General features: G+C 37.5%; 1 protein-coding gene across 32 annotated transcripts in view; it reads right to left on the bottom strand.

Moving 5' to 3' along the window:
* Nucleotides 1-4,637: 4,637 nt before the first annotated feature.
* Nucleotides 4,638-14,399, bottom strand: part of Dst (dystonin) — a 436,897-nt gene continuing 427,135 nt past the window's right edge. For 15 of the 32 annotated variants that reach the window (XM_048805534.1, XM_015487874.2, XM_048805540.1 and 12 more), the window contains 6 exons: nt 13,699-13,816; nt 11,629-11,700; nt 10,499-10,698; nt 9,975-10,085; nt 6,752-6,875; nt 4,638-5,914 (listed from right to left, as the gene is read on the bottom strand). In XM_048805534.1, the coding sequence (XP_048661491.1) occupies nt 5,652-5,914; nt 6,752-6,875; nt 9,975-10,085; nt 10,499-10,698; nt 11,629-11,700; nt 13,699-13,816 (888 nt within the window). In that variant the 3' untranslated portion in view covers nt 4,638-5,651. The remainder of the gene's footprint in view (nt 5,915-6,751; nt 6,876-9,974; nt 10,086-10,498; nt 10,699-11,628; nt 11,701-13,698; nt 13,817-14,399) is intronic. The other 17 variants (XM_015487875.2, XM_048805541.1, XM_048805537.1 and 14 more) reach the window with 3 other exon arrangements.

Genomic DNA, 14,399 nt, shown 5'->3' on the forward strand with positions numbered 1-14,399 from the left:
TATATATATATATATATATATTATATATAATTTGTATTCAGAGCTTTTATAAACCAAAACTGACACACAAATAAGAGACTTAAAAAATATAAGCATTAAATAAAACTTCCTGTCATGAAATTTCCCAAGAGAAACAACTCAATTTGTGATCAGATATGTCACTGTAAAGTCTATGAAGACATGGCTTTAAGCCTATCTAGTCCTTGAAATGCAGCAGTCATTTCTCAAGCAGGTAAACTGTAACTAGACCATTGCCTAGAACATAGTCCGTTGGCTGGTTACTTTTGAAACAAGCTGTTTTTAGACTGGATAATTAACATAACCATGCACATTTTCCCACCTGGCTGATCCTTTTAGAAAAGTAGTCTTTATGGTAATCCATTTTAAATTCATGCTCAGAGCCACATGTAATGAGTACATCCTAAAATACTATCCTCCTGAACCTGAGACTCCTGCATTTGTGAGAAGCCAGAACTGCACTCACATATCCCTCAGCCTGCCCAGGGCCTTCAGCATACCAACAGCAGCTGATCAGTGGCCTCTTCCACTCTCTACCCAACTCCAAGGGCTGGCCATTAGTGCTTTCTCCATGCGGATTCTGCTATTAGTGCGCACTCGTGCGCATGTGAATACACATACACACACAATCAGTGAAGACTTGGAATAGCTGAGACTAATTTTTAAAGAAATACTGAAGCTACCCAAAATTCATTCTTTCAACCCTTAGACAATAATCCAAAAAGCAGTCATAAATCTGCTTCTCTACATCGATGAACACTGCTCTAGCCTTCCATCACCCTGGCCCAAACTCCCACCAAGATCCTTTTTCCCAAATCCGTTCCTCTGAATTCCATAAGGCCTGATTCTAAAGTGAAAATGCAACCTATGCCCTCTGCTCCCTTCCATTGTTCAAATCCCCTGCTTTACTTGTTGAGCTTGATGGGGAATAAAACCCAGCTCTAGGTCAATTAACTTTATGTTCCCTCTGTTCCTAAATAAGACTGCATGCTGGAGTTCTGAGTAACTACAAATCTATAACCTCCCTAATTCAAGCGTTCTTTAGTCAACTTAATATCTTAAACAGTGACCTCTTCCTTAATTTCCAGGCAGAAAACCACAAGTAGCTTGCTGAGGGAAATAAGCCAGTACAATGTCACTCTCACCTTCTCTTGTCTTAATCATCTCTTCTCCCATTCCTTCATATCAAAAGGCATCCCCACCCCAGCCTATTCTTCCACCTGATTATCTGGAGGATGCAACACTGGAGGTGAGAAAATCAATAACCAACACATGGTCACTGTGGTAGCATAAGAGGTAGGCAGCAACTGGAACTGTGGCTTCAGGAATGTTAACATGTCCCCTCAGCTTCCCCCAAACAGAAGAGCTGGTCAGAGTTATAATCACATACAACCACCAGCACTGGTGCACAAGTCCTTGCATCCCTAGTGTCAGAGGAAAAAGGAAGACATGTTAGAGATTACTTCTGTTCTCTGGGAAAAGATGGTTGTGAAGAGGTAGAAATATGGAAATAATTTAAAATAGTGACTTCTAAAACTGCAATGCTATCAAGGATCTCATAAGATGTAGAAAGAATATGATTATATATATTTATTTATTTACATTTCATTTAAAAGGAAATCAATCTTCATTGACACCAATTACAGACTGACATGGGGACCAGCCCTCCAGTGACATCTGCAGCATTTGAAGCCTCACCTCCTGTCTATATTGAAGTGACCCAAGAGCTGAGTGTAAATTCCAGTAGCTCCCAAACTCCTTACTTTCCACTTGGAATGTATAGCAAACTATAGCTATCTATGTCAAGATGGGTGAGTGTAAAAATTTTATTTAACAAACTAATCTTTAAAAAATGGCTTAAAGGGATCCCTGCAAATAAATCATGGATTGAAGTCACTTTATAATGCAAGAAACAAACAATAAAAAGAGATGACCCCCCCCCAAGTCTTTCATCAGCTACATCATGAATTAAAACAAAGAGAATCTCATCAGATTTGAGAAAAATCTGGCTAAGAACATTTAACTGTTAAAACTGTTTGAAATACACATGTGCATCAATGTTGTTAAATCTCACTTTAAGATTAGTGAGACTTGATAGCTACTCATAAATACATACAAATACCCTAGAAGAAACTAACACACACATTGCTCAAAAAATTTTATCGAAGGGAACATGGAAGTCTGGAGACGACTAGCACAGAAGTTAGAAACTGTGGGAACCAAATCTCCTAGTCTTTGCCCTGGGGCAAAGTAGCTGTACTTTAAGAATAGTAACATTCTAAAAGAATGTTTTGTTTGTATTTGGAGAAAACTTTTGAGAAACTACTTAACCTCTACTTTCATTTCTTATGCAGTGTTCAACTTCAATAATGAAGAACAATTAAGAGTATGAAATTCCTTTGAAGGGCTGGGGTGTAGCTCAGTGGTAGAGCACTTACCCTTAATGTGCAAGGCCCAGGTTCAGCCCCAGCTCCAAAAAGAATGAAAAACAAAAACAAACAAACAGGAAAAAAATCCTTTGAACATTCTTTGTTTTAAATTCATGTTAATTTTGCACATTTGTAGTAGTAGTAAAAAAAAAAAAAGTCTATGTTTGTTGTCCCTCACACTAGATATTCAGGAATTTTATACATAGACATGAGAGTCTATGTACATAAAATCAACCAAAATTGCAGTCCTGCAAGTTAAGTCAAAAATTTCAAAGCACTATATGAACCATTTCTTGCCCACTTTGTTGATGACTTCATTTGCTTCTAAGCAGTTTCTGGTAGTAGTCAAGTCATCTCTAACATTATCTAAAAAAAAAAAAAATTAAGTTACTAGAGTACTAAAGACAAAGCTGATGTGTCTTTGCCTTCTTCATGGGGTCCTAGGTGGCAGTGTCATCAGACACACATAGAGAGAAGCAATAGGCACTTGCAAAAGCTCTGTTTGTGGACATCAGATCACCCAGGAGACCACAAAGAACATGCACTTCAAAGCAACCTGTCAAAAGGAGCAGACAGCTGCATCTCATTTCAGTTTCCCTTGCTGTGAATATTGAAATAAAGTTTTAAAATAATCAAAAACAATAATAGGATCCATTCTTCACCTCCTCCTACCTTTTCTTTTTTTACAGGTCAATCCTAGACAGCTGGGGCCATTTCCAAGCCCTTCAACCTACCTTGGCCATAAAATTAACCACATCTGAGATTTTACTAGGCCAACTCCTTCCTGTACTGATGTCAAAGAGGATATGCGACATATGCTATTGTTTCAGAAGAAAGGAGCATTATAAAAGAACCAGTAGTTTTGATTTTTAAGACAAAAACTGTCTACTCCACGGTTTAGAATTGAGGTTCATTCCAATGTATTTTGTGATATGGGGGTCTCACTATGTTACTCAGGTTGATTTGGAACTCCTGGGCTCAAGTGATCCTCCTGTTTCAGCCTCCAGAGAAGCTAGGACTAGAGGTTTGTGCCACCATACCTGGATCAATATTCTGCTGCTTAAAAAGAAATCGAAAAAACAGAGAGAACAAGGAAAAGAAAAGAAACGTGTGCAGGGGAAGAGGCATTCCTGTTGCATTCAGTAAAACTTATAGGAGGATTCTTCAGAATTCAGTCTGAGGTTCCAGGATTATTATTAGCACAGAGGAGAGAAATAATCAGTCATCCCGTCACTATTTCAAAAGCTCCCATGAGGGCAAATGCTGATAAGTTCCTTAAGACTTCTCTGAAATATTTTAAACCACCTATCTTTTTTCAAAAAGCTTATTTTATAACTTAAAAGGAAAATCCTTAGCTCTTTAACAGGGGGTAGCATTCAAACAGGTTGAGATAAAATCATTCCCTTAAATCTGTCTTTGAAGTGGAAATGTGATCGGATGCAAAGCTCTCCAGGAATAAAAATTCCAACTGCCTTCTCAGATGACATGTTTATAATCAAAAGCAATGACTATGTAGCACCTAATCTCATAGGTTTGAATTACACTTTCCATCACAGGTTTCCACCTGAGACCCATGCTTTGGCAAAGAAGGACTTACTACTGCTTAAAAATGGCACCAATTTATGTCATTGGAAACTCCAGACTCTTCAATGTTGGCCTCTGTTAAAAAGGCCAAGCAGGAACAACATAACCCCTGTTCCCAAACACCACCACTGCCATTTGTTAAATTAAATTCATGAAGTTACACAGAATGCCATGACCTGTACTGCCCAGAGCAATAATCAGCCATCCTAATTATATCTGATGCTATTTTCATATTTAAGAAAATTCTGTAATCTGATTTTTAAATGAATACAAGTCAGAAGAATATCACTATGTTACCTTCGTGAAATCTGTCATCCTGTCATATATATCCTGGTTTCAGTTCATTTTTCAGTGATCTTTCATATTAATTAACTGCAAGAGGGCAGGAATATTGTAACCTTAGAGGTCTCAACAGTGTCTAGCACATGGCCAGTACTTACTCAAAATATTTGCATAATGAGTGACTAACCTTATTCTAACTTCCTTTTGATGTCCCCCAAATTTAGCCTGCCATACTATTAGTAAACATAAACAAATACTCTTTTTTTTAAAACCAATTAATGAACAACAGAAAAAGTTCACTTTAAATAATCAGGTATTCCATAGTCAAGTGAATATGTTTTATTAAATGCATACTAATATCTTTCTATAGTATGTGAGTATACATAATAAATTAAAATGTATATATTTATTAAATATAGGTAGATATAATACCAGAACATGATTATTTCAGATGTTCAGAAATCAAAATAAACCCATTTTAAGTATCTTTTGGTCACTCCAAATTGATACTGCTCATAAAAAAATACACCAATTTTCCCTGGGGAAAAAATTAATTCCATAGCAATGTAGTTAAGGGACATGTTTTATTTCATAGCTTTTTGCAAGCAAAATTGCTTTGTTACAAAATGAGTTCAATGATACAGGTGCTACTGTCCACTCAAGCGAAAGAAAACCTCACATTTATATGAATGCACTTTATAATTATATTCTTACAATATAATAGGTCTAACGTCCAGGACGCCTCTGGCCGCATTTAAAGCAATGGCACAGAAATGCTGCAGGGTACTTGAATATTGTGGTACTGGTAAGTGCTTGAAATAACCTCCTGTGGGTTCTCTGTCAGATACTGCTTGAAGAACTGTGTATGGATGTGTTTGTCTTTTGCCTTCCACTTCTTAGTTTACATTTACATCATCTCAAAATATATCCCTGGTGCGTCATTTTTTGGCTATTCAGAATTTCCATAAAAATAAGAAAATGTCATGAGGTATCCTTAATGTTAGTTATCAATGTAGTGCCATGGTTGTCAGAGAGGATGCAGACTTACCTGTAGGTACAGTAACTGATTTTAGTGTATGCTCTACACAATACAGTGCAGAAGTGTTAGTTCATGTTAAACTCTTTCTTCCCCATCACATATGATGTGACTTTAACCCCAGAATATCTGACCAAAAAATGATACAGATCAAATAAAAAGACAAATACACAAATAAGGCCATCTTCAGAATTTTAAACTCACCTCTTGCAATATTTCACAATAATTTCTACATCATATTTTACATCGTTCAAACTTAAATAATAAATGAATAAGGAAGGGCCTTGGTGGAACCAATTGCACTATCTCTTTGAGGACTTGTCCAATTTGCTGGCAGGTGACTTCCTCTGAGGCGTGGGGATTTTGGAAGGCTTGGCTGTAGATGGCCGAGAACCTGCTCGGGGCGAAGGTCTGTGTGTCTGGGGGACAGTCTCCACGTCTGAGCACACGGACTGGATTTCTGAAATGTCAAAGTCTGATGCATCGCTGCCTCGGCGGCTGCTGGCCCTGCTACCAGCTTTGCTTCCTGCCCGGCTTCCCGGTCGGCTGGGAGTCTTTTTGGAATCTGAGGAAAGAAGGCAGAGATGGGTCACCCTTATTCAATTCTGCAAGTGATTCTTGGAAACCTGACACCATCTTTTATCTGGGACATTTTTCTCCTGACACCTAGTAGGAACTTTTCTAAGACTTTGGATTTATGGCTTTTTCCTATTATGCAAGGGAAGGCTTACTTTAAGAAGATGTAACAGAGCAAAAGCTAGATTCACATATAAAAGGTAAGCCTGGGCTTGCCCTACATATCCAGGATTCCAAGTACCTATCACTTGGGATTGTGCTTCCTAAAGTGTAGCACGTGTAACCCTGTCACATGGAGCAGACTCTTAGGTGTAACTCAAAGAATGCAGGAATTTAAAAGAGAAGACTCGAAACTCTACAGAAACATCACATTTGCTGAGTTTAGAACTCAGGGGTTAGTAGTTCACTATATTTCTTCACAGGTTCACTACTCTGTGAAGAAATGTAAGAGGCACTGGCATAAGGCTTGGTGTGGATGGGTTTTTCCAACCACCCCAAACAGCTCTGTACAATCTCTGAGCAAGCAGAAGAGCTATGGGCTTCTAGCGTGAAGCAGTGCTTTTTTTTTTTTTTTTTTCTTCTGGCCTGTAGTCATTCTCCCATCTTTCTTTGATGCTTTCCCAAAGGATTTTCTTAGTCACTTGCTCCCATGACTCATTTATTACCTACCTTTATTAGAGGATTGGAGCTACATGCTATTTCAAAAGAACACTGCATTGCCAATTCAAAATTTCTTTCCCAATTAGGAAGAAAGGGGACTAGGGACTATAATCTTCAGTTCATCATATTGCAAAAGCCTTTAAAGAAAGAAATGCACCACACTCACCAGCAAACTGTGTTCGGACTCTGGCAGCTGCGGTTGTTATCAAGCCACTGTCCTCTCCAGAGTGGAAGCCTTTCCCTGATAAATACCCTGGAAGTCGCAGCTTGCTTCCCTGTATTGGTGTTCCCTGCGTTAAACCAGTGGAGAGACATTTCAAGATATTGCTCGTGCACCATGACATTCCACTGACACCACTTTATGAATGGGTGGGAACCTATACAAGACCCCTTCAGGAGATGGGAACTTTACAATTGAACAAGGCATAGGGCGCCTACTTTCCTTCCCCAACCATTAACTTTCAGCCAGAGTTTGAAGGAAACCTTTTAAAGAAAATGTATTCCCTGTTGAAATAAAAACACAAAAATGGAGGTCCCCAGTAGAATACAAAAGTGACAGCAAGGAAAACAAGACAAACTGAACTGTGAGTACATTAGTATCTTCCAGACTGTCAGTGAATGTTACAGAGTTAAGAGAGTTATTGCCACAGGATGGCAACCGCCTGGTGAAGAGAAGGGGACATTCTGTTGCTTCCAATGCTTTTAAGGAATTAGGCAGAAATAAACAGAAATAGAAGAAGTACATAAACAATGCCTAGATGGCCACTGTTTAAACAGACTTAACTGCAAAAAGAAAAAGGGATGTTTTACAGGTTAGTACCACCACGTCACTTCACTTCTTGGCTCTGTCACTTTCTATAGTCCTTACATACAAGATTCATAGGGGACATTTGGGCATAATTCTTTTAAAATGCTACAGGAATTTGTAGAGAATGGCTGAAGCATATAATTCTATGATAAGTCTAAAATCATGGCATTTTCCCAGATTCTGACAAAATTTTGAAAATTCTGCCCAAGTTTAAAAAACAAATAAGTCTCTTGAGGAATACAAGCAGCATCATATTCCTCAATGAATGAACACAGAGCCAAGGAGCTATTTGGAGAAAATAAATCTATACAAATTATGTGTACATTCATAAAATGTCTAATTTCCTCTTCAAGTTTTCAATGCTTAATAAAACATATGCAGGACCACCTGATATGTCAGAGCTGTATTTATTAATATGAATGTAATATTCCTACCATTCATCTACATATGTATATCATACTCACTTAAGCATAGTGTTTATACATGGTTCACATACAGTGCTCAAGTTTTCAGAAGACTTTTTACACATATAACCATAATTAATCACCCACCTTTCAATAAATGTAAAAAATCAGGGCCCAAGGGAGGAAGTGATTTGCTCCAAGTCTAGCTGATATGGTTAAATTCCTCTCTTACAAAGAATCTCAACAGTCAACAGAGACTGACCACAGGTTATGAAGTGTATCACTTAAGGTGGTAGAAGTCAATGACCAAAATCATTCTTCTCAGATTGCCTTGTTTTGATTTATTGTCATAGACTCTTTCCATGAAGATATATTCTTGGTTTGTCTGGTTGGCTGGTTTTTATTAATTTTTTATTTATTTTATATATATTTTAGTTGTAGGTGGACACAATACCTTTATTTATTTATTTTTATGTGGTGCTGTGGATCAAACCCAGTGCCCAACCCATGTTAGGCAAGCGCTGTACTGCTGAGCCTCAACCCGAGCCCTGGTTTTTATTTATAAGGTAATTTGAAATGAAACAGTTTTTTTAGTGCAAACAACAGACTTTAATTTTAGGCAGTTTCTACTTAAAAAAAAAAAAATAGAACACAGCATCTTAGCCCTAAATATTTAAAACAAATGCTAAAATGTTACTTCAGATTCTTTAAACCTTTCTCAGTTTTTGCTACTGTAGATCCAATGACTGACAGAAAACTCCATAACTAATCTATGAAACTAATATTCCCCACCTGAAAGAAAAAAGGTGGGGGTGCATAGGGGTTGGGGCAGGAAGAGTAAGGAATGAGGAAAAGCTAATGAATGGGGTGTTTCTGCCTCAGTCCTACCACCTAGCAGTGGCAGAACTGCCATCAAATCGTGAAGGTAATGAACTTTCCTCTGCCTACAACTTACTGTTGTGAGATAGGAAAAGTATTTTGAAAAGCACAAAGGACTTTGTAAAAGTACCATATTTCTTCATACAAGGGTCAAGTGGCCTTTTAAGATACACTTGATCATTAAGATGAAATACCTCCTTTATTTTAAGAAAAGATGTTTAGGGATTTTCTCCTAATTACTGTCACTTTAATCAAAGAGGTGATTATTTGGTGCCTATGTTTGTTATTTCATGGAGAAGTTTCTCAAAAAGATACATGGTTGACTTTTAACTGCATATGACTCTCAGATGAGAGTCAATCTTGGCAAATTTTATGTTCCCTAAATATCTTATACTCCTATATCATGCTATATTGAGATATAAAAGCATCCTTCAAAAATATCAGTCCTTCAAATCTGATAAAGATGCTTTTTGAAAATCACAGGTTATTTTCTTGCCTACTCCTCTGACCTCCTGCATAGATCACAGGACTTGTCACATCTACCCAGTGGTGCTGGGCAGAAACAAATGCAAAGGACATTGAGAAGGACCATGCCCAGAGTGAACACTTGCTAAAGTTTTTTTTTTTTTTTTTCTTACTTTTTTCCTTCTTTGTAGTACTTTGAATCCAGGGGTGCTCTACCTCTGAGCTACATCCCCAGTTCTTTGTATATTTTATTTTGATACAGGATCTCCCAATGTTGCCCAGGCTGGCTTTGAACTTACCACGCTCCTGCCTCAGTCTCCTAAAGTATCTGGGATTCCAGGTGCATGCCACTATGCCTAGCTTGGAATTCTTTTAACTGATTCTCTTCCAAATGATACTACTTCTTACTCCTATCTAAAAGGGATATGTTGCCTTTCTTGTCCAAATTATGTCTATCAGTGAAAGCATTCCATCAGCTTTAAAATAAATTTTACTGAGGTCTGGATATTTTAGCAAGGCTGGTATTTCACTCTTTTAAGAGAGAAAGTAGAATTAAGTATAGGTGAGAATAAAAAAGCAAAGGAATCATAGAGCCTGCAGGTGTGACTAGGGCAAGCTGCCACTGTCTTTTCTGTTAACTCCTTACTCTCTCAAAACTTACTCTCCTTACTCTTCTCAGAACTGCCAGGCTGATGCTTATTTCACAGAAATCTATAAAAAGATGTAGCATTATCAAAAGTAAATACAGGAAGGGAGTGGTGCAGCAGTGTTAGTGGGTGGTAAGTTTCAGTTAAATGGGACCGTTAATACTGGCATCTTGGGCCTTACAATACCTCTGCAGATGACACGGGAAAGTCTGAGCACTCTGCTGGTTTACAAGGAGTTGACATTTTGCTGTTTGTCAACCATGGTTTACCATAATTGCGTGTTAAAGGATGGAGAATCTGTATGGAACAATGGCAAATCAAATGTAAAGGACAGCAGGTAAAAACAAAGCACAGAAAGAGATATTCATAGCAGAGAATCACATTTCACAGTCAGAATAATAATAATTAAAAATAAGTAGAAAGCTCTGATGGCAAATCATACACATAACAACAACAACAACAAAAAAGAATGAAATTTAAAAAGAAAAATCAAATCAATCTGAAAGATTAAAAAAAAAAAAGCCCCTAATCTCTGTATGGGCCACTAGGTATATATATTTTTAAAAAGTCCTCAATTTCCTATATCATGAGAAGGGACATACATGGAAACAGTTAATCTTAAAAATTCTAGAGACCTAAAACATTCAAAGGTATACACTCAGGACATTGGCTACTTTAGAGAAGGAAAGAATTTCATTCTGGAGTCCTACCTTGGGTGTGGTGGTGACAGGGACCTGTGGGGAGGCTGCCTGGCCAGCCTGACTGGACACAGAAGTGGATCTGTTGGGCGAAGCTGCTCGTGAGGAAGGCCGGGATCGGCGTCCCCGGGGTCGGAAAGCAGCCATACCCTGACTGGCACCATCTGCTAAAATGAACTTCTCACGCAGCTCCATGTTGGTTCTTCCTTTAGCTGGAAAACACACACACACACACACACACACACACACACACCGAAGGAAAAGAAGAGGTATTCAATTGTTATGGAAAGAATGACCACAGCGGCACCAGAGATCACGCTGAGAATTTCAAGAACATCTTTTTGCCATGCCAACTCCAACTCAGCATAACAAAAAGTTAAATGCATTCCTTTACAATGCATTCCTTTTGGATACAAGTGAGTTTGGGGAGGAGGAAAAAAGTGTGCTTATTCTAACACTAGACACCAGCAAAAATAACCACTATAAAAGAAAGAGTCAGCATGAAAATGGAAAGCTCATGCTAAAATACTGTTAATCCACCAGTTACTGATGCCCACATGGTTTCATTACCCTTTCACCACACCAAGAAGACAAGCCAGGAAGGCAGGGACTGTGTCTTTTGCATGTAACATTGAGGTCAGGAGAATGCCAGTACTTAACACTGGGATTAATTAAACAATAGAATTACACAGAATGAGAGATGGCTCATTAGTCATGGTGACAACACATAAACTTCCAGATTTTTCACTGAAATGAGGCAGCTAGTATTTTTATTTTATGCCTTAAAAAACTGTTTTACCAACATGCAATAACAAACACCAGACCCAAGGATCTGTTTGTTAGGTAGTCAGTGATGCAGCACTCATACAAACACGTATGCACATGGAGAACGCGCCACAAGAACCTGATGGGCCAAGTGTCAGCATGTATTTGATCACTTACGTGACACCTGCATTTGCAACACACCGGGGATGTGTTACAGTTTCCGAATTTAAATTTGGAAGCACCAGCTCAGTTGGATATGAGTTAAGCCATACGCAATGAATGAAGCATGTTATATTTAAAAAAAATGATTAAAGCAAGAATGTAAAAGTAGGAAAGAGAAAAGGAAAGAGGCAGAGGCAAAGAGAGGGGTTGCCAACCTATAGTAGGCTGAGTAGTAGTAATTGAAGAGTTTGATTCCGAACGTAACATTTTACTCCCATGATGATGAACTAGAAAAAATGACACAGGATACCAATCACATTAAAGAATACTGTTAGCAGGAGAAGAAACAAAGTACAGTAGTTGAATATGCAAAAGGTGCTCAGATCCAGCCTTTAGCACATTTTAGAAGAAAAGTTGCATAAGGAAAAGAAGCCCTCAAAGGTCTGACTCAACAAGAACAACATCTGAAAGACTTTGTCACAGCCATGCTAACTTTATTCTAAGCATCCCAACACAACTGTATACATTTGAATTTGTTTCATAAGTAGAGCTGCATTTTACTTTAGGCTGCTTTATTTCCAAAATGCAGTCATGCACCACATAATGATGTTGCAGTCAACGATGGACTGCATATACAATGGTGTTCCATTAAGACTGTGGCCACCCTAATGTTGTAGCCATTGTAACGTAGGGCAATAAATTACCCACATTGGTGGTGATGCTGGCATAAACAATCCTATTTACACTGTCACTAGTATAAAAGTATAGCACACATAGTTATGCATAGAACAAAACTCTTGATGACAATAAAAAATCACTTGTTGATTTACCATACTGTATTTTTATTGTCACTTTAAAATGAGTATATTTCTTTCACATATTAAAAAAGTAAAGCATGCTGGAAGACGATATGCCATGTTATTATGCCAGCAGCACCCTTCTGTATCATCTCATGTTAACTGCGCCTCTTGGTGGCATTATTTTCTCCTGAGTTTGATTTAATCTTAAGTTGCTTTTTGGTCTTGGCCCTAGGCACAATACATTATATCATGTACATACACATATATGTACATATGTGTACATCCACACATGTATTGCATATAGCAGCCAGGTGTGCAGTGAGCCATACCATGTAGGTTTGTGTAAGAACGTCTCATGTTTGCACAATAATGAAATCACCTAATAATGTATTTCTCAGAACATATCTCTATTGTTTTAAGTGATTCATGACTGTTTTGATAAAATAGGAGTTTTTATTCTTATTTTACTTTTCTTTTTAGGTATATTTTTAGTCTATGGAGGCCAGAGCTACTGCATATGACTATATAACAATGCACGGCAGCCTTGGCAGACAGGCCTGCTGATTCTGATAGATCTGTGTATTTAGTTACTGGGATAGAAACCCAGGGACCCCACTGGAGGATCTTTGGTCTCACATATTCTTTTCCTAATAGGCAGTGTTGGCACAGACCTTTAAAAACAACTACAATAAGCTCACAGGTTAAAGCAAATCATAATTCTACTGTTTCTTTTTACAAAGTCAGGAAAATGTGCCACTCAGTAGATGACACCTAATCTGAAACCTCAATCAAATGTTCACTTATAATGTAAATCAATTAAGAATTTAACAACTGACTATAGAATCTGAAAATAGGAAAATTAAAAGCTAACCTAGGACTCTCAGGTTGGTAGATAGGGAACAATTATTATTATGTTATATATTATAATATGATTACATATTATTATATAATATATAGTATTATAAAATATAAATATTAAATTTATATTTTTAATATTCTAACCTGCAACTTGAAAGTAAGAGTAAAATTAGCAGTTCATTATTATCTTTAAAAATTTTAAGTACTCCTTGCCTCACCACCCCATCAAGTTGTTAAAAACTCTGACTTTGGAACTTCACTACCCAGAACCTTTAGTCTTCATCACCTCATTTTTTTCCCTCCTACCTTGTTACATAATGGCAGACAGAATCCTTTCCTTTGCAAGTTAAGTATTCATTTTGAAAACTGCAGAACAGAGGGTCTCATGAAGAAAAGCTAATCTAGTATTTCCTACCTACATGTCTGAAGTAATAACAAATAAAAAACCAAGAAGAACATGGTTTGTGTGACTGCCACAGTTGTTCGGGAACTTAAGGCTGAGAGACCAATGTGAAACATGCATTGCTAGAATAAAACACCCCAATTATGCTCAGAATGTTTTCAGTGATAGAAAACAATGCGAGCTTGTGCTTTTGTGGTGTCCTCTTGACATGAGTGTCTCCTTACCCCTGCACGGATCATTTTTCACTAAGAACTCATCGAGCGCCATCCATCCTCCTCCGACTCGAACCATCACTGTACTTCGAAGGATCCGAACCAGTCGCAGCTGCTGGGAGTCTCCAAACTGTGCAGGGAAGAAAGAAAGCATCTCTAATTGTCAAAAAATAATTCTAAAGTAAAGGATGATGTGCAATCTGAAGTAGCTTAAGCAACCAACTTTGATTTCTTGCTTAGTTCACAGCGATTAGTAAAATCTCAGAAAAAGGGGTTTGTCATGATCTGCGTTAGACTGCTGCATGCGGATTTAGCCCAGAGGAAACAGATTGGGAAAAGATTACAAAGGTTATCAAGTATATATCAAAGCTCTATTCTAAAAATTATTTTTCTTTCCTATGACAGAATCAATATTAGTAAGGCAGTTATAGGAAATTGTTTCTAGAATCTAAACACAGCTATAAAAATAAGCACTGGCCTACTTGCTGAAGGCTTATACAAGATAAGATGATTCTATGGCACATTTAATAAACTGATTCATCTTCATTAGAATTATGTCTTACATGAAAACTATTTTCCACTCAAATATATGGGAGAAATAAACTCATTTTAAGAATTTTGACTCATGGAAAATAATGTAAAAATACATATGATTAATTAAAAATTCATAATCAACTAAAACTTCTCTATTCCTAATTATCTGGCAAACCAAC

This window comes from Marmota marmota, unplaced genomic scaffold (genome assembly GCF_001458135.2).
Source record: "Marmota marmota marmota unplaced genomic scaffold, marMar, whole genome shotgun sequence".
NCBI classification, from domain to species: domain Eukaryota; kingdom Metazoa; phylum Chordata; class Mammalia; order Rodentia; family Sciuridae; genus Marmota; species Marmota marmota.